Source organism: Rhamphochromis sp. 'chilingali' (assembly GCF_963969265.1).
Source record: "Rhamphochromis sp. 'chilingali' genome assembly, chromosome: 7".
Classification (NCBI taxonomy): domain Eukaryota; kingdom Metazoa; phylum Chordata; class Actinopteri; order Cichliformes; family Cichlidae; genus Rhamphochromis; species Rhamphochromis sp. 'chilingali'.
The window spans coordinates 18,939,579-18,962,444 of NC_137934.1; the positions used below are offsets into that span (position 1 = coordinate 18,939,579).

General features: G+C 39.5%; 1 protein-coding gene across 1 annotated transcript in view; it reads right to left on the reverse strand.

Annotated features, from left to right (window-relative positions):
• Positions 1-22,511, reverse strand: part of prkcq (protein kinase C, theta) — a 37,747-nt gene extending 15,236 nt beyond the window's left edge. The window contains exons 1-4 of the mRNA XM_080888034.1: positions 22,440-22,511; positions 13,503-13,880; positions 5,827-6,026; positions 3,145-3,205 (exon numbers count right to left, since the gene is read on the reverse strand). Coding sequence (XP_080744160.1) covers positions 3,145-3,205; positions 5,827-6,026; positions 13,503-13,620 — 379 coding nt within the window. The 5' untranslated portion in view covers positions 13,621-13,880; positions 22,440-22,511. The remainder of the gene's footprint in view (positions 1-3,144; positions 3,206-5,826; positions 6,027-13,502; positions 13,881-22,439) is intronic.
• Between the last annotated feature and the right edge of the window lie 355 nt (positions 22,512-22,866).

The window sequence follows — 22,866 nt, forward strand, 5'->3', positions numbered from 1 at the left end:
GCCAGCAGGGGGCAGACGGTCAAAACTCTTATTTTTAGCTTAAGAAAATCTAATTATGATGAGACACTTACGGGTGCGCCTTCGACAATGAACATTCACAGTCACTTTTCTGTATTTTTACACCTACTTGATTATTAATAATCCTCTAGGACACAGTAGCTGGCTGCCAGCTACTTGTCTGGCCGCACAAAAGTGATGAGCACGCCACTTTCGGCATTTATACAGGAATCTCATTAATACTGAGAATAGAAAGGGAAAAACAGGGTAAGACAGAAGTTAAAACAACAAAACATAAAACAACTGGTTTCTGTATTTTTAACACACCTGCCTATTTACTCATAAAAACCTTCAAATAAATACTAATTTAGTGCATATTAAAGTTTAGCGGACCTATGTGCATAATTCTAGAAGTGAAGCTGATCAACTCTGAGGAGCACATAAAGAGGGACCAGGTGAGAATTTCACAATAATGCAAGAAGGCTCTCTGTGAATTCAGTATATTTTAAAATGATCATTCTCATTGTTTCTAATTTTATATTATCACGTCACTCTTACATTCAGACAAGCAAAGACTAAAAAGGTGAGTTTTTTCTGATATCAGGCTCCTTTTAGGTCTTTCATGATAAAACTTACCTGTCACTTTTTTTATACAAAAGTTGGTGCTCTGACACACACAACAGCCGGTAAACGGTAACTGTCCCTTTTTAGAGACCTACACAGCTGACAGAGGCGTAATTTACAGGTTTAATAGCCAGGAGACTTTGTCTCGTGTCCCACAGGCGCCCTTTGTTTTCCACTTTCCTTGCTTTTTGTTGTGGTTAATTACAGAATAATGCTGACATAAATGGAAAAAATATGCAATTAACTTTTGGTTTTCAAAATAATAGATATTTTTCAGGGTAACAAGTTAAAATGATTTGATTTTGTTGTTATTCTTCCTCGTGGATCATAGAAGGAACGGTGTGAACAGGTTTTAGACTGGGATTTGGCAGGTGGGGGTACATTAACAGTCTGTACAGACTGTGATCAGCTGTTCTGTGATGCTACACCCAAGCTCAATGCTCTTTGTGGATATAACCAACTGAATTCAACAAGATATAAGCAGATGTTACAGAAGCTATATGGCTGATTTCCAGCCCGTAGAGACGAGTGAGCTCGTGCAGCAGTCTGGAGCCATCTTTCATTTTGTATATTTTGCTATGAAAACGGGAAATAGGTGTAGAGATTTACTGAAATGTGTGTAAACCTACACGGCAACACAGTGTAATAGGAAAACAGTTTTTAAAATGTTAACAAGCGTTAACAAGTTTTTTTTAATGCAGGTGTGTTTTTACTGCATTGGCAGTGTGTTAGGGACTATTGTCAAGCTGAAAAATGAAGCTGTTGCCAATCAGACACTTTCCAGGTGGTACTGCATGGTCAAGTTACAAGGATTGGACTGAAAAAGAGTGAAAAAGTAGCTAAAGACCAACTTTGGAAGACCTTCAGAAATACTACAGATCAATCACTCAAAACAATATAAAAAAATCACAAAAAAGTTTGGCTTGTTGGAAAAGATCAAGAAATGAAGGGTGGCTCAAAATTTTGCACAAGACTGTATAAACTGTAGAGTTCAGAGACTGAATCTAATCAGCTTAAATACAGCTTGACGTCTGCTACCCTTAATGTAACCAGTCCAACATAGTGCATCACTGCAAGCTTTACCACAATACCACAAACTAACATGTGTAGCGTGCGCTAAACAGTTTCCATGCAACCACTGAATAACAAAAAAATAGTAGAACTTCTTCTGCAAGAAACTTCTATTTTTTTAATGAAAACAAAATTCAGCAGCACATGATTAATACATCCAGTATCTCAGTATTTAAATCTGGTACGGTCTCCATCAATCATGCAGGATTTACATTTCCCATTTATAAACTTTCACTTGCTGAGCAGTCCTCATTTCTGAAAATAATCTTGTATCTTACTCTTCCTTCCTCTCTTTCTTATATGCTTTTCCTTCCTTCAGTGTTGCACATTAATTTTTTCTCTCTCTCTAGGAAGTAAAGCATCGCTGTCTTTAGCTTACAGACACATTGCTGTGTGGAAAACTGCACAAAAACAGTTTATCGGCTGATATTTGTTGAGCTGTTTGAAAAGTCGCAAGCTCCATTAATGCTCACGGCTCTGCTTCTTCTGCCACTAGTGAGATTCTTTGATACTGCGACCACAATCTTGCCTCTCCACTATGAAGGCATCACAGGGATAACACAAACCATGACCTTTACGTGTAAGCGGTCCTGAGATGCCATTAATTTCATGCACTAGGTTGCTTATTAGCTATAATTAACCATGATTTGAAGGGATTCCCATTTTAAACCCTGCATAATACAGATGTGGGCATCTATAAGCACTGAGCCTGTTAAGTCATTAGTTGGCACGCAGTTTGAACACACTGTCTCTGTAACGACAGACGACTGACTATGTAAAACCTTTTTTGCTTCCACTCACCTGTTAGATTCAGAAGCTAAAAACTAGAGTCAGGAAAAGGTCACAATTTAAAATTGGTCTCTTCACACCCCGCTTACTGACAAAAGATGAGCTAGTAGTGACCATACTCACCACAACTGATATAATCCAGCGTGTCGGGGCAGACGCTTAAGGACAGGTTGTGTAAACAAACCACACTAGCGGTTTTGACAAACGGGCACTAATTGCCCCAGGGGTGAGGATGAGATGTTTCGCATCACTTATAGATTAGTCAGATTTTGAAATCCCTGGACTTTAAGGGCTGAAATGGTTTTTCTTCCCGTGTTTAAATCTTTCTACACAGTCGAACCACGTCACATGTAAATCTGAGTTTAAGCATTAAACCCACAGGCGACAATACTAGGCAACACTTCTAAAGCTCGTCCTTTGTGCTTCTGGTTTCTCTGTCCTGTCTTGTTAGTGCACAACACCAGAGGAGTTGCTGTTAGGCTGCTTCCTGAGACTACAGCACTGTGTGTGTGCCAGAGACTATTATGTAAACCACATAAGAACAAGTGGCTCTCACTGTAATTTTATCAGATTTTGTGAGGCAGTTCTTCTTATTTGGCTGCGAATTCAGTAAATAACTACCGAGGGGCAGCAAGCTGAGGTTTGAAGGTCTGATTCACTCACCACTTTTCTCCAGATAATATCTAGCCTCCATGAGCATGCGTCCCTGCGGCTTCAGCTCCAACTGAGAGAAAAAGAAACGAAGAACAAAGGGAGACAGAAACACACAAAAAGAGATATTTTAGGAAAGAAATTCATGAGAAAATGACAAAATGAAAAGGGAAGGATGTGAATTCAGGAGGATGATGCATATACGTCATGCAGTGACACATGCAGACAGTCTGGCAACAACACACACGCATAAAGAACAGGCTGAAGGAGCGTATTTGATTAGTTTGGTTTAAGAGATCATGCCGTGAAATGTTGTGTAGTGCCACTCACAACCGAGTCTGTCCAGGAAGTGATCTCTTGCTCTCTCTAACAAAAAAAAACTCAGCAGATTTCACCGAATGACCTGCATCTAATTAAAAGAACAGCTTAGCCCAAATCCATGGCCCCAAAACAATCAGCAAATCTTATGTTGGACAGTTTCTTGGAGGAACTATTTTCTTTCTAGTTAACTACAGAAGTACAAGACGTAGGGGCGCATCTACCCGTGAAAAAAAGCATCATGCTTGTGACAGCTGTGACGAGATGAAGACATTAATGAAGTCCTGCCTCGGCTGAGCTGTAATGTTAGTTCTTCACGCTTCCTTTGGTTGGCAGATGTAGTACTCAGCTAAACAAAAGAGTCTATTTGGATACAAGCCTGCGGGAAAATCAAGCAGCAACCTTGGGGAAAAAAGACACATGTATGTAAAAAGAACAAAAACAAAAAAAACCACCTAAGCGGTCCCTCTAATGGCCACTTGAGGCTCACTCCAAAAGTGAGCCAGTCTCCATATCATCTATTGATGGTTTCTTTCTTTATAAAAACTGCACAGATGGTGACTTCTTTTTTATAACTCAGTCATTTGGATGCTGTTAAATCTTAAACTTTGGGGTGCAGCATCTTTGAATGACAGGTGCGTGTCAACAGCATGGTGTTGCGTCCCAGGCCACACCTCAGCGAATTCAGGTTGATGCAATTGGGGAAATGAAATAAAACTATCTCACAAATAACATGGCTCCAGCAAGGTTTTGTTTGGTGAAAAATTATAATTCATATTAATCCCACTTAAGCGTCAATTACATGACCTCTCAGCAACCAAGTAGTGAAAAATTCAACCAGTTGTTGTGAGAGTTTGGCTGCTGTTGCTAGGTAAAATTGGTCACAGCAAGGTACATTTTGTGTTTATATTGGCCACTAGTAGATTGCAGCAGTGCCCAAAGTTTGGTGGCTTCTCTGTAAACTGTTGCTAAACTTTGAAGAGTGTGATGCAAACCAGAAACTGAGACCATTCACGTTCAAAGTAAAGCCTGCACCCCTTTGAACCATGTTGGTTTTTGCAATATGAAACAACTTTTACTTTGAAGGTGAACAGTCTTCATTTGGGTTTTTTTCAGGTTTCTCTACTACTCAGTGATTAGTTAGCAAGTGTTTGCAGACAAGTTGGTGTCGTCCATGCAGACTATGGATGACTGTGCCAGTCTGCTAGCAACTGAAACCCAAGGAGACTCTTTTCAACTGATTTCACCAAAAACATCAACTTCCAACAACCACATGCAAACTGGTCAGGAAACACACATTTTTTCCTAACAACTGGAGGCTGCCCCTGAGTAGGTTACTGAATTGTCTCTAGGCCTGTGTGGCCAAGGGATGGGCAAGTTTATGGATACAGTTTGCTAACCAAGCTAGCTGTGTTAGTTGATAATATAGCACTTTCTCCTCTTGGTCAAGTTTAGATGCTTCTGGCTTAACCCCCCCCCAAAAAAAACAAAACAAAACAAAAAAAACAACAACAAAAAACAACTCACCTATGACCCAAACACAAAGCTAACAAAAAGCAGCATTCAGGAACCAACGGATAATGTGATGGTGGATTATATCAGTCATATATCTATATATAGTCTACAGTAGAAACCTGTAAACATTTCCCAAGAGATTAAACCTGTTAATGTTTTCCATAAAAGAAGCTGGATTTTGCTGCATGATAAGGGTTTATTTCTTATAATGATACCATTGTGATGTAGCCTTCTTTTCTCATATTGAGAGCAGTTATGATGCCAATAATTATGTCACAATCATAATATGATCCAGAAAGGTTAATAAAAATGTAATAATATCTGTGGTAATTAGTTAAAAACACTGAAGTTGTGCTGGGTGTTGATTGTAAGACGATCTGTGTTTCATATCATAAGAAAATAACGGTTGTAATAAAACAGAAATAAAAGGATTTTCTTGTTTGGCTTTCTGTTTAGACATGATATAAAATAATCTAAATGAGTTACCATGAAAATATGGGACAACTTTGTTCTCAGTACGTTGAAACGGTCACAGCAGGAGAAGCACAGATGTTGCTTGTTGATGGTGTTGTGTGCACTGGCTCATTGACTTTGCTTACTAGGACGTGGATTAGAGCCATCATTAAAGTAATTAATTTAACCGAGGCTTCTTTTGCTATGATCTAAAAGCCGTTAGTGTTTTGGTTTCAGTGCATATGATGATGCTTATTACAAAAAAACCTCTTATTTTTTTAATAATTTAAAGGAGGATTACCCCTTTAAACGCATCTGCACATCTGGATTTCTTTTTGCTTGCGTAACTAAACAGCTGGTCTGTCACTTCAAACAAGCGCACGCATCAATCCATCCTGATGCACTAACCCAAATCTCCAGCTTGCCGTTCTCCTTTTTGCACCGTGTTGCCAGCGAGTCCAGAGCTACCGTGGCCTCAGACTTGAGCTCGGCTGTCCGGTCTTTTACCATCACATGCATGATGCGCCCGCGGTGGACGTGGGCATCGAATGTGGTGCTCCAGGGGGGATACATGGTGGGCTTCTTCTGCTTGTACACTTGACCCTTCTCTGTAACGAAAAAAAAAGAAATAAAGTCCACTTCTTTATAGGTAGGACATGAGATAAAATTGACTCTTATTTCATTGCACAGAAGTCTTTTTGACAGCAGAAATCACTTCATAGTCCACACCACAGAGCTCCAGTGTTGTCAAGAAACTATTAAAGAAACAGACACATGAAGCACACTTCTACACACACTCCTAAGGATATTTCGACTCTATCCTCCACGCACTGTCCTGCTTCCAGAAATACTGACTACATTTACTCTTGTTTGAGCAGATAAAAAGCAAACAGCGCTCAGCTGTTGGTGTATTGCTCAGCTTCATTTTCAAAATGAAAAATTAGTTATTTGTAGATTTTGCAAACACCTACATTTTCAATTGGAATAAGTGGCTGCATGTTTCTGAGAATGAGAATAAGAAAGGTGGAAAGCATTAGGTAGATGTCTGCCAGGTGACAGACTGTATTTTTATCCATTTGCTCATGATGTGACATTTGATCAACATTTACTTTTAAAATATTGTGTGGCATACAGTTTTCCAAAGTCTGGCTTTTATCCAAAAGAGTACCACAAGCATAACTCCTAAACATCCAGAACTGAGTTAGCATTATTTGCTATGAATTACTTACAACATCACAATGAATTTTTTTTATTTATTTTTTTAGCTAGAAGACTGAAATACAGTCTCTGGTTATTACATGTTTTACATGATTTGTTCTGCAGCCTCTTATGAAGTACCCCACTCATTATCTTTGAAGCTAGTTGGTGAAGTCCCACAAAATGTGGTTGCTAACAAGTGGCTAAATGGTTCTGATGAAGTTGTTGGGAAAATTTACTGTTACGTAGGTGAACATGGGAACTTTGCAGGGGTGGTGTTTTTGTTTACAGCCCACTGTTAGTGTTTTGCTTCTTGCAATTGCATTCATGCTTCAAAAAACATAAAAGAGACACCTGTTCATCGAGGCTATCTTGTTCAAATCTCATTAGCTTTTAGCCAAGGAAGTGGGGTGATGCTAACTTCCAGTTTGACCTACAAAATAAAAGTCATGCCTGCAGCACTTTAGAACATCTGCTGGGAATGATGACATTGCGTGTCAGGGACAGGTTAACCTGTCTTTTGCTACCTACACTTCGACCACTAGAGAAAATGTCATCACAAAATCACAAGCTCTGGAGATTTTGTCCCATAACAAATTTGAAAATACCACAAAGAAAAGAAAACACTGCTGTTTTTGACTGTTTTAACCATTACAGACACTGAAAAAGGAAATTAATAAGTTAATCTTAAGTGGTCTGGACAATTAAAACTCTTGTATTTGTCAGTGTAGAGAGATTTAACTACATATTTTATTCCCGAGATATTTAATTATAAGAAAAAGTGCAATTTAAACATTACATCTCAGTTTACAAAAAGAGGTGCTTTGAGCTTGAATTGGAAAAAAATAAATGTCTAACATTACAGAAAAAAACTCATCAAAAGCTCATTGCACATTCTGCCCTTTAATTATAAAATGTAAAATTCTAGTTAATTGACAGAAATTCTTTTTTCAAAAACTTTGGGCCCACTGCGAAAAATCACAAGTTTCTACAGTAGACAGTGAAAAAACAAAAAATGTTATTTATTTGTTTATGTATCAAGCTGCTCTTTAAAGCCAGATTCATGACCGTCTTTGATCCCATGTGCTTGTTAGTGCTGTTAGACATTGCACTATGTTTGAATATTTGACCACCCAGCAAGCAGATTATATCATCATTCAGAGGGCCCGGTGGCGCCAGTGTCCGGCAGCCTCGCCTCTGTCAGTGCGCCCCAGGGCGGCTGTGGCTACACTGTAGCTTGCCATCACCAGTGTGTGAATGTGTGTGTGAATGGGTGGATGACTGAATGTAGTGTGAAGCGCTTTGGGGTCCTTAGGACCAAGTAAAGCGCTATACAAATACAGACCATCTACCATTCACTCTGAATGTTGACAGATTTTCAATTGCATCATATGGCTGGGAGGGAAAGAAAGCCTTTGTAATTCACATCTGCTGATTTTTCTCTGCAATAACATCTCATACATCCACTTACATAAGAGCCACATGCTATCCTGCTGCTTCAACAATAAAGCCCTCTAAGCTTTTTACTCCCAAAGTGAGCCGCTGCCTTCTCCATCTCATCGGCTCATTGCCTTTCTGTCCATCGCCTTTGCCAGCTGCTGTCAGAGCTGATTAAAGCACAAAGAGAGGAAAATGTGTGTTTGTCTCCCCAGACGCACAGGATTTATCAGACGGTGTCTTTTTTATTTTAAAGGTTTCCTTGCAGCATTAAGCAAAGAGCATGGTGATGTTTTGGCTCCATGCAGTTGTCAGTCTGTGTTCTTTGAAAAAGCACAAAGTGCTATTTAGAGTTTGTGCTCTCATGTCTTCGCTCTTTTGAAGGGGCTTACATTTCCCTCTCTGTATATACTGTCGGTAAAAACGCACAGAAACACTGAATGGGACAATGAGAAAGAAATCCATCCAATAAAGCAAATCTGTCTGCTGTGTTTGAGCTTCAGATCCCTGGCTCATCAGGTTTGCCTCATTTGAATAAAATTCTAAAGTGGAATTCACTAAAAATGATTCGCTGTTTGAACGACCTGTTGAGTTTTCATGAATACATGTCTCGCTGTCAGCGTAGTTTGTGAAAAGCAAAACCAACAATGAGCTGATTTAACTAACCAGTACTGTCTGTGCTTCCAAGAACTGATATCTATGCCACAGAGTCCTATTGTTGTCCAGGCCTTTTGAAAACACATCAGTGACATGAGAAATTCTCCTTGATTACCATAATCACAGACTGTATATAAAAAATGGACGTAGCCACTGCATCTTGCTTCCAGTGATCTTAGGACCTACCCTTGTCGTACCCTTGTTGTGTTCAGCAAGACTTAAAAGCAGCGATTGAGACCATACATAGTTCATATAAGAATTAAATAAGGGCTTAAATCAAGAGAGCCAAAGGATTTTTCTGATAGTCTTGTCCTGGCAACCACCTAATGATTAAGTTTTTTTTTTTTTTTTAAATTGATGTGACTTAGCACTAATTAGCATGTATGCACATCTCTGCAGTATACTGATACAACTGTACAGTCTATATATGTGCCTTGTTAATTAGACTGGAGAGCATGGGACACCATCCTCCAATCTGAAAAGTTTGGTGAACCATGCTGGTTTTGGAGCAGAAGTAAGCGCAGTTCAAATGCTCTGCCAACCATCTTTCATATACAGTCTATGGTATTTACCGTTCTGCTTTGGTGCGGAGTGCGGAGAGACACATGACTGGATTTCTCATATTGTTTTTACATGTACAGAACATGCTGGCCTTATTTTGAAAGTAAGGATTTTACTTAGTGCAGATACACATTTTATATCTGTGTCTGTATAAATATAAATGCTACTGATAATATATTTTAACTTTTCCAGACTAAATTACACAAGAAATCTAAAAGTGGAATCATTGGAAGCCTTATAAACTTCATTATACAGGAACAGACACGAGTTATTTGGCACAGCCATGCATACCATCATGCCAACGCTACTTTTGAAAAAACAGCACTGTAAGAACAGAAAATCATGCGGCTTTAAAGTGTTGCACTTGTGGACGACTTGCTGTGCTTGGCAGAGTCGAAAACGGAGAAACCTAAAGAGAGCCTGAACACACTCAACTAAAGGCGACTTCAGTCACTGTTATTTGAAGATGAAATAAGTCACAGTGAGCCAAAAGGGGCCTGATGGGAGCTATCTACTGTTTTTTTATTTTTTCTAATCAGCTCTTCATTTCACGCTGCCAGCGAGCATATGCTCCTCATAAACACTGGAACACTGTTTAACGTAATAAACGGCTTTTCCCTTTTTAAGGGTACTCTTTGTGATGAAGTAGTGGATGTCTTCACTTCATGTGAGTATTTCAGTTTAAGCACATCATAAGATCAATGACGCGTCCACTCTTTGCTTCTTCACAATGTTATGACTCATGCATTAAAAATATATACTTTTAATCCAAAGTAAAGTGAAACGAAACTAAATTACATTTAGTTCCCCGGTGAAAGTGTAAGTGAAACACACACACAGAGTGTCGCTCTGCTACCCTGTAGGACGAGCGTTGCGGTTACATTGAAGAGGAAAAGAAACATAAGGACCCTCCTCTTTCCTCTCAGTCACACACTGTGTTTAACTTTATCCTGCACTCATACTCAGCAGTGGTTAAACTTAGCCAGATGCAGAACTAAGATTTCTGCTGTGAGGCTATATCACGCTGGGAAGTTTCCCACAGTTGTGACACTGGATGTGAATCAACAACCCAAAAGAGAGCTTAAAGGGCATACTGGGCTTACAGTATAAGCCCATTAACATTTCTATTATTTAAAAATGTTGTTGAGTCCTTGAACATTCCTGCTATATGAGCCATCCAATACCTCAGATTCTGCAGACGTAGCCGGAAAGACTTGCTGGAACTGTATGTCAGCGTCCTTCAAAGTGAAAGTAAACATAGCTGATTCACTATGAAAACAGTTACAGATAATCAGTGAAGCGTTCTACGCTGTAACCTACTACCACAGTCACAGTCGACATTTTCTGTTCCCAACACACACTGTTGTTGCTTCACTGAAAACTTCCTGAGCATCACTTCCTGTGCTGCATGGAAAACCTTTCTTTCTTTCTTTTTTCTGGTAAAAACCCAGTGAGCATAGTGTGGGTTTTTATGGCAACCCTGTCTACAGAAGGGCTGCGATCCTGTGAAATATTAAATAATATTTAATAATAAACTTAGTGAGAATGAGTGATCTACAAGATGTTTCAATTCTAAAGGGGTCAGTCCATCGCAAATCAACGTGGGCCTTCAACATGACCGTCTCAGATTTGCATTTAAAAAAGTCTGCAGATGTTTAATGACTGCAAATATGTTGCACAACATATATTAAAAATAAAAAGGTTTGTCAACCCACTTTTACCCCTTTGATTAACATGTGCGAACATGAATTTAAAAACAAACAAACAAATATTTTCCCTGATTTTTGTTCCCATCCAAATGAACCAAGATCTGTAATTTGGGACAGATATATTCAAAAATGTCAGTCTATGCTAATGTGAGATGGAATGACCCATATGTGAGCTAGAATAATACAAAGACGACATATAAAAAGAAATGTCATCCTTACGATTTGAATGTGAGCAACATACAGACCAGAAAAGTCACGTAACGCTTGACTTTCCTCATCAGGTTAGGATTTAGTTGCATATAAGCAGGCAATTTATTTATATAGCGCTTTCAGAACAACTCCCAGATGAACACACAGTGTTGTACACTTGACATGCCAGAAATGATACATTGAATAAGTTAAAAAAAATAAAATAAAGATAAAAAATTTTAAAAAATAAGATGATAATTAAAATGACATTTAAAATAATAAAATCAGCACAAATAGCAAAAAATAAAATAGTATAAAATGATCATTAGAATTACATGTAAAACAATAAAATGAGCACATTAGATTTAAAACAATAAAATCAGGGTCATACTGTGTCATATGTCAAGGAGTAAAAATGGATTTTAAGACTTGTTTTAAAAGTGGACAGTGAAGGGGCCTCTCTAATGCGCAGGGGCAGATTGTTCCAGAGATTAGGAGCAGCAATAGAGAAGGCCCTGTCCCCTCTGAGCTTTCTCTTGGACCTGGGTACCTCCAGGAGCAGCTTGTCAGCTGACCTGAGAGACCTGGGGGGTGAGTAAAGATGCAGAAGCTCAGAGAGGTAAGTTGGGGCAAGACCGTTTAAACATTTAAAAACAAACATGAGAATTTTAAAATGAACTCTAAGATATACAGGCAGCCAATGGAGTGAAGCGAGGATGGGAGTTGTGTGTTCTCTTTTACGAAAAAAGATACCAGAGAGGTATTTAAGAGTCTTTAAGAAGGAAAAAAGTGAATGTTTAAAAAAACTGAGAATTTCATTATATATGGTAAATATATAAACAGCATGACCATGTAGTGGAAATGACTGCTTGGGCTCAGGAGCTCTTTATTTTTAACTCTGCCACACAAACAAATTAAACTACAACAAGATCCTGAAATTCCAGATCACTTTCTCTGGACACGAGCTCGTTAAGGATGGACTGAGGCGACTGGAAAAACCTTTCTTGTCATCAGACTGATTAGAAATTTGAATTCATGAAAATCACAGATATCTGTTTCTTCAGAGCTGAAGGCTTGTTCAGTTAAAAAGTCCGTGTCAGTGAGGATAAAGAGGAGTATAGTTGCTTGAGGCATGGGTAACATTTAGTTCTTAACATTTGTGAAGGCAGCGCTAATGATGAACCATCAACACACGCTGCCATCGTGACACCATTTGTTTCCCGAGGAGATTCAGTAAGATGGTGCCAAATCACATTTTGCATCAGTCTGCACAGCAGCATGTAAAAGAGTCCCGGTGTAAGCTGGTGGGCCCGCAGCTCACACCTCAAAAACATTTCACCAGTTTTTGAAACTAAAAAAATAGCCAAAGCGAGGCTGCTGATCATCTTAAAACCTACACCAAGCTTATAACACTGTCGGCACTGCAACGACTGCTCTCCCTAGGCCTCAAACACTTACACTCAGAGTGTTGCTGTTAAAAGTGGTGAGCAACATTGCACAATGGTAACCAAGCCCATGTTCCCACGGTAGCTGAAGCAAAATGAGGATAGCTTTTTAATAAAATTAACATTTCTAGCTTTTGACAAGCTGTCTTTATGGTATTTCTGCAAAATTCAAAGTTAAAATGAGTTGAAAATAATTAGATTCTGTTCCAAACTTGTTTTTGTGGAAACATGCACAGAGATTATTACTGAAGTTGATTCCTATATATAAATATCTAATATTTCAAAAAGTTAAAAAAGAAAGGATTAAGTCAACCACATGTAAAGATAATGTCTTCAAACTGTTTGTTTGTTAGAAATCTAAAGCGAACAGTTTTACAATCATACGTGTCAAAGAAAAGAAACAAAGTCACATTTGTGAACATAAAAGCAGTCAATGTTTGGTGTTTTTCTGGATCAATAGCTAAATTACTGAATCAATTCTGAGCTTGTGTGGCTACGAAATCCCCCCCAAACAAACAAAGATGATGCAATCGCCAAAACATAATTACACATGCCAAAATGTTCCACCTCACTGTGTAATTTAACCCTCTGAAGTTTAAGCTGTCATCGATGAGGACTTTAATCCTAACCGTAACCCTAAATCCAACCCTGTGCTATCAGATTATGTCATTTTTGTCCTTTTTTAAAGTTGCTCTTCCAATTTTGGCCATCAAGGGGCAGAAAAAGGGTTTGGGGTGGTCACCAGCGACCACTTAGACCTCAGTGGGTTACAGTCAGGGTCTTGTGGATCCACAATTCCAGTGTCTGTAACCACTGTTCAATTAAATGCTCAACTTTCACTTGATTGAATGGACTCAAATTAAAATGATTATTATTTATAGTCACTAACCTGTGTCAACGGCCTCCTTCATATAAACAGCACAGTATGGGTTCAGCACCTCCTCATGATAAGCCAGACCCGGATCAATCTCAAAGTGGGAAAATCCGATCCGCAGGAAAGGCGACATGTCTGCAGACTTTTACCGTCTGACCGCTGCTCAAATATCCAAACAGCCTCCACAGATGCGCTCCGGATGAAGTCCTCTTAGTTTGAATAGATGAGAAATAGATGAGATTTGTGAGCTTTGAGAGCTCGTGCACTGGTGTGAACCACCTCTCCTCCACTGCAGCATGCACCGACTGCCCCTCTTCCTCCACAGGAAAGATGGGCTAGCAGAGGGGAGGAGGCAGGGAGTTTTTTCTTTCCACCCCTGACACTTTAAAGAACCTGTAAAAAGGAAGAGAGAGAGACACAGACATTTCATCACCCGTGACGCCGTAACCACAAGCTCTTTCCCTGCAAACATGTAACTTTTATCTGCTCCAGCTGGCTGTTACAGCAAGTTTTAAAATCAAATCAACAACAGAACTTCTTCTCGTACACTCTCCCCCTGATAAAATGTCTCAAACCACACATTTAATGAGAGGACAGGAACGCATCTGCCATGCTTTGCAGAGTTTCACACATAAAGCACTGCGAGCAATGAAAAAAAAGCAGCCTGCTGAACCTAACTGCACCTAAAAAAACCCCAACCTCTCATAACTTTAGGGCTTGTAAACAAATAATCTCTTTGCTTTGTGCGATCAGCCATGCTAATAATCACAGTAACACACCTATAAATCACTTCCTCTGTGACCGCTGCAGTGTCTTCGACTCGGTCAAGGCCGATGTGACATTTGAGGCCTGCTGAAGAGCTCTGTGTGTGTGTTTGTGTGTGTGTGTTTGTGTGTCAATATCAGTCCCAGTGGTGGAGAGAAGACAGGGACTATTAATAGAGCTGAAATACTAAACGCAGATGTGGAATATATGACAGCATGCGCCTGAGTCTGCAATATTCATCATCATTCTTTACTGTAAAGCTTACTGTGCTTAAGTAGCGTCATGTGAACTTGTGTACACTGCGTCAGCGTAGTTCAACATCTTAACAAAGAGAATTTTTTAACTTTTTAGCTCCCAAAGTAAAGCACGAGGTGTTTCATGCAGAATTAGAATTTGAGTTGAACAAATCGAACTAGCTAACGGAAGCTTAGCCCGGTGGGCCAAAATCAGCCCGGTGATGACATTGGACAGATTTAGAAATGTGAACCAGTATAAATTTTGAACTTTTAATTGACATTTTCATACTTCACCCGAAAAGTTAACTGAGACATAAAAAATTAAATACCAGCATTAAAATAACAAAAACATTGTATTTTATAACAGTCTGTGAACAGTCATAACTTTTTCTGTAATTTAACAGGTTTATCATGCAGTTTCACAGGTCCGGTCACTGAAGATCAGAATAAATTCCTGCTATGTATGATGTAGGACAGTAATGACAACATGGAAGAGATGGCACATCCATTCCTGTTGGGTCCTTTTAACTCAACAAATCAAAAAAATGTTTGATTTCTAATCAACCGTGTATCATATAATTATCATTCAGCTCGACAGTAAGGCATTTTTGCATCTTTCAGCTTATCGCATTGTTTTAAGAGGCAACTTTTGTCCAATGTTTTGTACTTTGGTCACATCTGCTGATCACTTTCAGCACAGTCCTTAAATACCACACTGGACTACAAACTTAACACCTGACCGGCATCATCAGGTGGAGGATTCAAAAACTGTACATAAAACCAGCTGAAAGCGTGAGGGCTTTCTCTGTTTGGTTGCTGTGTTTGACCCGCCCCTCCCCCAGTGTCAGCGGATAGCTGTAATGAATGCAGTTTTAGTTTTAAACCAAGGTGGGCATCCTTCACGTTTCTAGTGCTAGGCTATAAATAAAATAGACGTGAAAGTCAACACAAAAGAATGAAAGCTTTTTAATAGTGCATGTTTGAGGTATGTTTGATACAATGCTACTCTATGCGAACACAGTTTAATGGCATGCAGCTACCTTGGCTCATACCACATGCAAATCCAAGCCATGTTAACTTGCCTTTTGAGTAAGTGGCTGTTGTCGCAAATACACTCTTCCAAACTCCAGGTACTCCCAGTGTGAAGCCCCCTCCGTCAGTGCCCCCCATTGTGCATTTTTGTAAAAATACTCCCATTGCAAAATATTAAAAAAGCAGCCAGTTTCTGGGAAAATCTACACCCCCAAAGTCTGTGCATTATAAAAGTATAATGCTGAAGCTAAAGATATATATTCCCCAGACAGTTCGAACTAAAAGGAGAATAAACATTAGGCTTATCATCATGGAGGGAAACAAAAATATAAATTTGTTATGCACAAAATGTCAAACTATTTGGCAGCTCAGAAGCCACAATTACAGTATTTCATGAGCCATTTCTTAAAAAAAAACAAAACAACAACAAAAAACAAAACTGATTTACCAGGTACTAAAATACTGCACACTTTTAGTAAACCAGGTATAACTTTACTCTCGGAAATGTTGTGGCCTCTTTGAACTTGCTTGGTTTGTTCACATTACGTTAGTTTGAGTGGCTGTATAGATTCCATTACCAATACCATTAAATTTCCATTTAAACCACTGAACTAGTCAGCGTGGTATCACACAGGGTGAAGAAACCCAGCAGTTATTCCACATGTTAATCCCTGACAGCTTTCTCTATCACACATACAGCAGTTTCTGAATCATAGACCATTGGGTAGAAATGATCTAACCACTTACTTTTTTGAGCTGTTACTACATAAATTTCGATTTCTTTCATCCTTTTTGAGAATAATCTTCATTTTACTTGAAGTTGCCATTTTTTCCCGAACTCTTACATACTGAGAACTATAATACTGATAATGCTAAGCATGTGAAACTAGGACACAGTTATACTTGTGTTTTTAATACATTTATGAAAACTTTATAGACTCTCAATTTGAATAAGCCTGAAAGATGTGAAGGTTAGACTTCACTTTTTACTTTAATGTAGCATGTTTTGATAAGTAGTTACGTCCCTATACACACAGTAACATTCGGCGCTTCGTCTGTATATCCTTGGCCCTGATGTTAGTATCACAAGTGCATGCCAGCACTTACGTTCACACACTCCCACACAAGACTAACATCACAGATTCAAACTTTTGAAATATGCAGAGCAGCAGCCCTCCCTCGCAGTTTTTCGTGTAGGTTGAACCTGTTGTAAAAGGCTGCGTTCAAGCAGGAGGAGTTACACTTCCGGTGCTCTGTTACATCAGTGCAACCACACTTCCTGTTTCTGAGCGGTTTAATTTTTTGTTTTTGAAGCCTGACAGGTGGGGCTGTAGCAAATTTGAGATTGAAAAACAAAATCAGACCCAAAACCCTGCTGCTCTAAATTTTTCAAAAAGGCGGGAGGAGGATAGAGAAAGCGACGCGAAGCTGAAAGTTTTCTTTGCGATGGGTTTGGAAGATTTAGGTTAGAAACTATATGTAGATTATCATATAAATGTGAAATGTAAAGCTTTAACCTGACTGCATCAAAGCAAGCTGTACACTGATCTTGGAACATCTGCATTAAACCTACAGTTGCGAGAAGTTTTCTATTAGACCACATAAAATAAAATGTGGTCTGAGTACTGATCGTTATTGGTGTTGCAGTAACAGTCAAACACACAAACACATAATAACTGAATAATATGTGAACATAATGTAATAACTTTAGCTGGAAAAAGTACGTGAACGTCTGAATTTAGTAATGTCTAGAACCTTTTTTTTTTTACCAGAAACACCTTTAATCAGACGTTTCCTGTAGCTGATTATGAGGCTTAGGCAACAATGATGACACATTTCTGGACCACTCCCTTTTATGTGACTGGTTTAGTTCAGCAACACTAAACCTCTCCTGCCAACGACATTTTTTTTTTAATTCATTGCTCTCCTAATGATTGAAACCCATCCAGGCCCTGAGGTAGGAAAGCAGCTGAAACCATGTTGCTCCCTCTGCCTTGCTTCACAGTTGAGCTGAGGTTATGTTATGTGCCTGCAGAGTCCCTTTTACTTTCAGTTTTTTTCCTCCAGGGATTTTCTGTCCACAGAAAAGTGTCCTAGAAGTGTTGTGAAATATCCAGGTGGTCTTTTAAAACTATAGGATGTTATCTAGCCACAGAAATGTCTCCAGGTGTTGTGGTGCTACTCTTGTCTTTGTGATCCTTCTCTTCTGAGGTCCAGTGAAAGTTGTTGTGACTGAGGACTGGTTCGAACTCCTTTAAAGTGCAGACAGTCAGTAAATTACAGGGAGGGGCACCTGTATAACCTCCACTTTTTACTCCCACTGTTGTTTTTGTCAAGGTAATTAGCAGCAGAGGTTCACTTGGTTTTTCCAGGCACGACTGTGAAAGATTGCTGGATGGGTTTATCACTACCACTCATGGAGGTACAAAGAAGGTCAAAACTGTTTTGTTTTTTTTTACTATTGGGGTGGTCAGATTGAGTTTGTATATAACTGTAACTTCAATGAACATCGGATAATATTCCAGTTCCAGTTCCAAAGGTTTTATGATGTTGTCTCAGAACTGTACAAATGAAAAGCCTTTGTTGTAATGAGCTGATACTGTATGGTGGTGTCATGGCAATGCATCATTTAGAAAGCAGCTGTCATACAACAAAAGCACTCCCTTAACTTTTGAGAAATTACAGCCATTCGTATACAAGGTCACTTATTTCCAGGTGCTTAAATGTAAGTGAACAGATTAAAAATAAATAAAATCGCAATTTTTAATATTTGCCAATAACACTCTGCAGGGAATGGTGGCCTTTAGTCTATCACCACAGAACGAGTTTCCTCCTTTGTGGTGCTTTCTGGGTCTTCCTGTCTAATGGCCCAATTATGCTCTCCCTTTCGTGGGTTTTGCGTGCCAATTTTGGCGTGACATCATCTGTTGAAGGACACGGTCTTTGTGGCGTTGGTCGTGCACCTCTCAATTCTCGTAACCAAGGCCACCGCAGCTGGATTGAAGATGTGAGTGTACGCTCATGATGGTTTTTACTGTCATTTTAATTATGTCCCAGTACAGAAGCTCAGAGACATACAGGTATACAGAGGGAGGTGTTGGAACAGTTTGCAAACTTTAGAGTTTGTCCAAAAAACAAACTCAAAGTCTTGGCTTCCGGTTTTCACTTCTTCTCCTCCTACATCAGCGCTGATTGGGGATATTGTCTGAGTGGCGACATCTATCGTTGAGGACAATACTGGGGCGGCTTCCTGCGTGTAACGGCGGGTATAAATACAACTGTGAAACGCGGTTACTGGCCTTTAGCCTTGTCTTCAGTGAAATGCAGCCCAGCTGGGTTGAGAACAAATGACTGATATTGGCCTGAATCACACAGGTCTAGAAACCGGTTGGCAACCACTGGTTGCTAGGTAAACATGGCTATTACCCGACCAGTTGGCGAGGTGATGGCAGTCAATTTGAAATTGACTGTTAAATCCACAGTCGAGTAGGTCTAGAGAGTTGTCAGTGACTCCCTGCCAACCACAGGTTATTTTCTGAGTGGCTGCTGCAGGCTGCCAGCAAACTGGCTAGCTGAAATCGGTTTTCGTGAAGTTTACACAGCTGTACCAAAAACCTCGGTGCAATTACAAGAATGTTTTTGGTGCAGCGCACTCTTTGTGACCAATTTCACCAGCAACCACAATGGCAAAGGCATTTTTACCCAGCGACCAGGTGATTGTCAGGGGGTCACTGAGCAGTCTCCAGGCCCGTGTGAGTGGACACTGCAGAAAAGCTCCTGGGTTGGTTCGACACTAATTCAGCAGGCTGCTCCTGTCTCCTGTCATCATCAATAACACTTGTGACCAATGCCTTTGGAAGGTATGCGTGTTCATGCCATCACGCTCTTTCCGCTGTGCTTTCCAGAGGATATCGTTTCAGATCATAAAGTGTTGCTTCCAGCTAAATAAGAATGCCGTTCGGATAAAGATCGGGCTTATTCCAGAGTAGTGGTCGGCTCTTGTTTTCTTCCCTGTGGAAACGATCCTGAGATCATCCACCCTTGCTGTCTCTGTGGTCTTCTAGTCTTTATTTGTGTTGCCAAGCACAAAATATTTAAAAAAAAATCCCAATAAAATGTATTTTTAATTTTATCAAAAAAATTTTTTTCTACTTGTAAAGTTGAAGCTCCACCTCTGATGGTGGAAGTAGGGATGGTTTTGCTTTTGCAGCCTGTTTCACTTGCATTACCGGCTCCATTGACCCCATGTTATGGTGTAAATACAGGTCATATTTTACTTGCTTAATTTATAGAACCGATGAAAGTCCACACAGGCTGCTTTTAAATCAGATTTTTCTTTTACACATAAAAATAGGGGACTAAGTATAAAAATAACTGTAATTCATCAACAAAATGTATTATTTTTGTTAAAAGCTAAAGCCTGCTTTTAATAACACCTACCGTAAATAAGGTTTTTGCTAAGTTTTGTACTTCTTAACTTTATCTCTTGCTGGTTTTGATAGCTGTGAAAGTTATTTGTGAGGTGTTACTTCAGATTTGAAATGAGAGCCAAGTTGACTTGATCGGATTAAATTTACATATGCCACATTTCCAATTACTGGCCTGGTGATATGAGTCAGTCACCTACCAGCAAAATCTTCCAGGCAGTGCTGTACTGAAAATGCAAATTCAGGGTCGTATTAGACTGAAAAGAAGCATGTTAATAGGAAATGTAATTCTGCAACGGAATCACCCAGTAATCTATCTGTTTCTGCAACTGCAGGTGCAGCGAGCCAGTTGTTGTTGTTTTACTGATAAAAGAAGAGTGAAGGAACCCCCACCTGTAGTTTTTCTTTTTAAAGCACACTGATCTGCATGACGAGCGATAACAAGCAGCCGGGGAGCTCATTACAAACTTAAACCCATTCTTCAAACCAGAAGAGCAAACCTTGAACTCCAGTGCTGTGAAATTTATGGACAATGATGCAGAAATCATCGAATGTATTTCCTTTTGAGAAGAAAATTGCAGGAAAAAGTGGCAGCATTGAAAGAGTTGGAACGAACTGATGCTGTCGGTCAGTCAGAAAAAGGCTGATTTTAACAACCTCAAGGCTTCAAGCTTGAAGATGTTTGTGTTTCCTACACCTCTGTGGTGTGATGCTCATGAAACACTCACGTTATGGCTAAACCTAAGTGGATTTAAACAGGACTAACAAAGGGGTCATTGTTGAAATAAGCTGCCCCAATCCCTTCGATTACTGCTTAGAACTATTTTCCCTCACATATAAGAACACAAACACACTTTTGTGTTTGTCTTCGAACAGAAGCCGTCAGATCTCTGTGATGCACTCGTGCAGCTTATGTTTATCTACTTCCAAACAACCAAAATACAGAATAAATAGACTTGACTTTATTGTGTTTTCTCATAGCGCACACTGCAATGTGTGCTGGCATCTGAGGTGCCACCACCCGTTGTTGCTCAAATGCCACCCCCCCCCCCCCCCCCCCCCTTTAGCCCCTGCCCATCCTCAAACCCACTCATGGAGGTACAAAGAAGGTCAAGTGCGAGTGATCTGGTGCTGGAGACCTTTCAGAAAGCTTTCATGAGAGGGGACAAAGTCTAACGAGCCTCCCACCTGACCCTCTGTACCCAGCAACATCAAAGCACAGCGTGTGTTTGCTTTCTGAAGCAGCTAAAAGAGGAGGCTGGAGAGCTTTGTTGTTACTGACAGGTGTCCGTGTGTGGCAAAGGCCTTTCACCATACAGTAGCTGCTGCTTCGACACTCAAAGCATCCCTGAAGCGGTCACTCATTTAAAGGCACACACAAAGAGTTGACCCTCAGCAGCTAACGTCAGCTGCTTAGTTTGACACTGGGACTACAGTTCAAAACCTTTAAAGGTCAACCTACACTAATGCCTTCATTAGAGGCTAAACCAGCTAGCATGCAGACACAATATTGCACAGTGCTGGCCCACATTACAGACCAATACCAGCCTATTACCGACATAGTGGTGCAGGAGGAACTCTGGGAACTTTCTGCATAATATCATGGAAAAAATTGTGGCACTGTGAACTCAGCGCTGACAAAACTAAACTATAACACCATAATTGTTTAATTTCAATGTAACTCTATCAGACTGCATGAATATTTCTATTAAAAAATGGGCAGCTAAATAAGTATAAAATTTTTCCCCCAGCTTCTCAGTTTCAGACCCTAAAATCCAGCAGTATTGATCAGGTTCTTATGATTTACTGTGTAAATTGGCTCAAATGAATTCGCACTCAATCAGCTCCAGACAGTAAAATGCTGTGAGTGTATTTACCTTTACTTTATCACCTTTACTTGTGAGTTTGTTATTTATAGAATGATTTTGTTAGTTTTATGTCTTGAAAGATACCTATAAATAAATTATGCCTTATATTGTTGTACAGTATTATGGCCCAAACTACCTAAATGCAGAAGTAGGTAACCCCAGACCAGCTTCCTGTTTACACAGTAGTAATAATAATAATAATAATAATAATAATAATAATAACAATACAGTAGTTAATCCACAAGTAAATGCCTACATGTAAGTATTTTTAGTTTAGTATTTTTTTGTGTATTTTTAGTGTATTTGTGTTCATACAAACGTATAGTTACTAAAGGTGTTAAGTGTGACTCCCCCCCCCCCCCCCCCCCCCCCCACGCACACCCACACACTTACACAACTTTATAATACTCTAAATACAGATGTTTTCGTGTCAGTGAATAAATGTAGATTATTTTCACCCGTTCTGTGTTTCTAAAAATGACATCACCACCTAATGGCAAACACGCGTTTCGCAAATTGCAAAGCAGCCGCTTAAAACCTAAAAAGTAGGGAGAAATGCTTTTCTCTAGTTATTGACTAAAGTTCAGAAACCTCGGGCTGGAAACCAAAGGAAAGTGTACTGACCTTAGAGACACAGCAATGCCCGCTGAAGTTTAGAGCTTGCAGCTGAAGCTGCTCTCCATCCGAGCGTTTGTAGACCGGAGGGAGCACAGTGGGCGCATTTAAGCGTGATATCACGTGGCGTTCACGGACTGTAAGAATATTCACACTTCATGAAAGCGGTCTGAAGTGATCAATCAAATTTGATACAACAGCACAGATGACGTTTCAGTTTTTCTGTTTTACTGCCCATTTGAACTAATAAATAAATAGTTTTAAAGAGGTGGTCAAAATTAAAATACTATAACCAATTAAATGAAATGCATCATAACAAATACCTATCTAAGCACAACTCTGTCCTTCACTAGTTTTAGTCTCAGCTGATTTTCCAATTCGCTTAGAAATATTTATTTGCAGAAGTTACATTTCCGAGCAGACGGTGAATGCAACT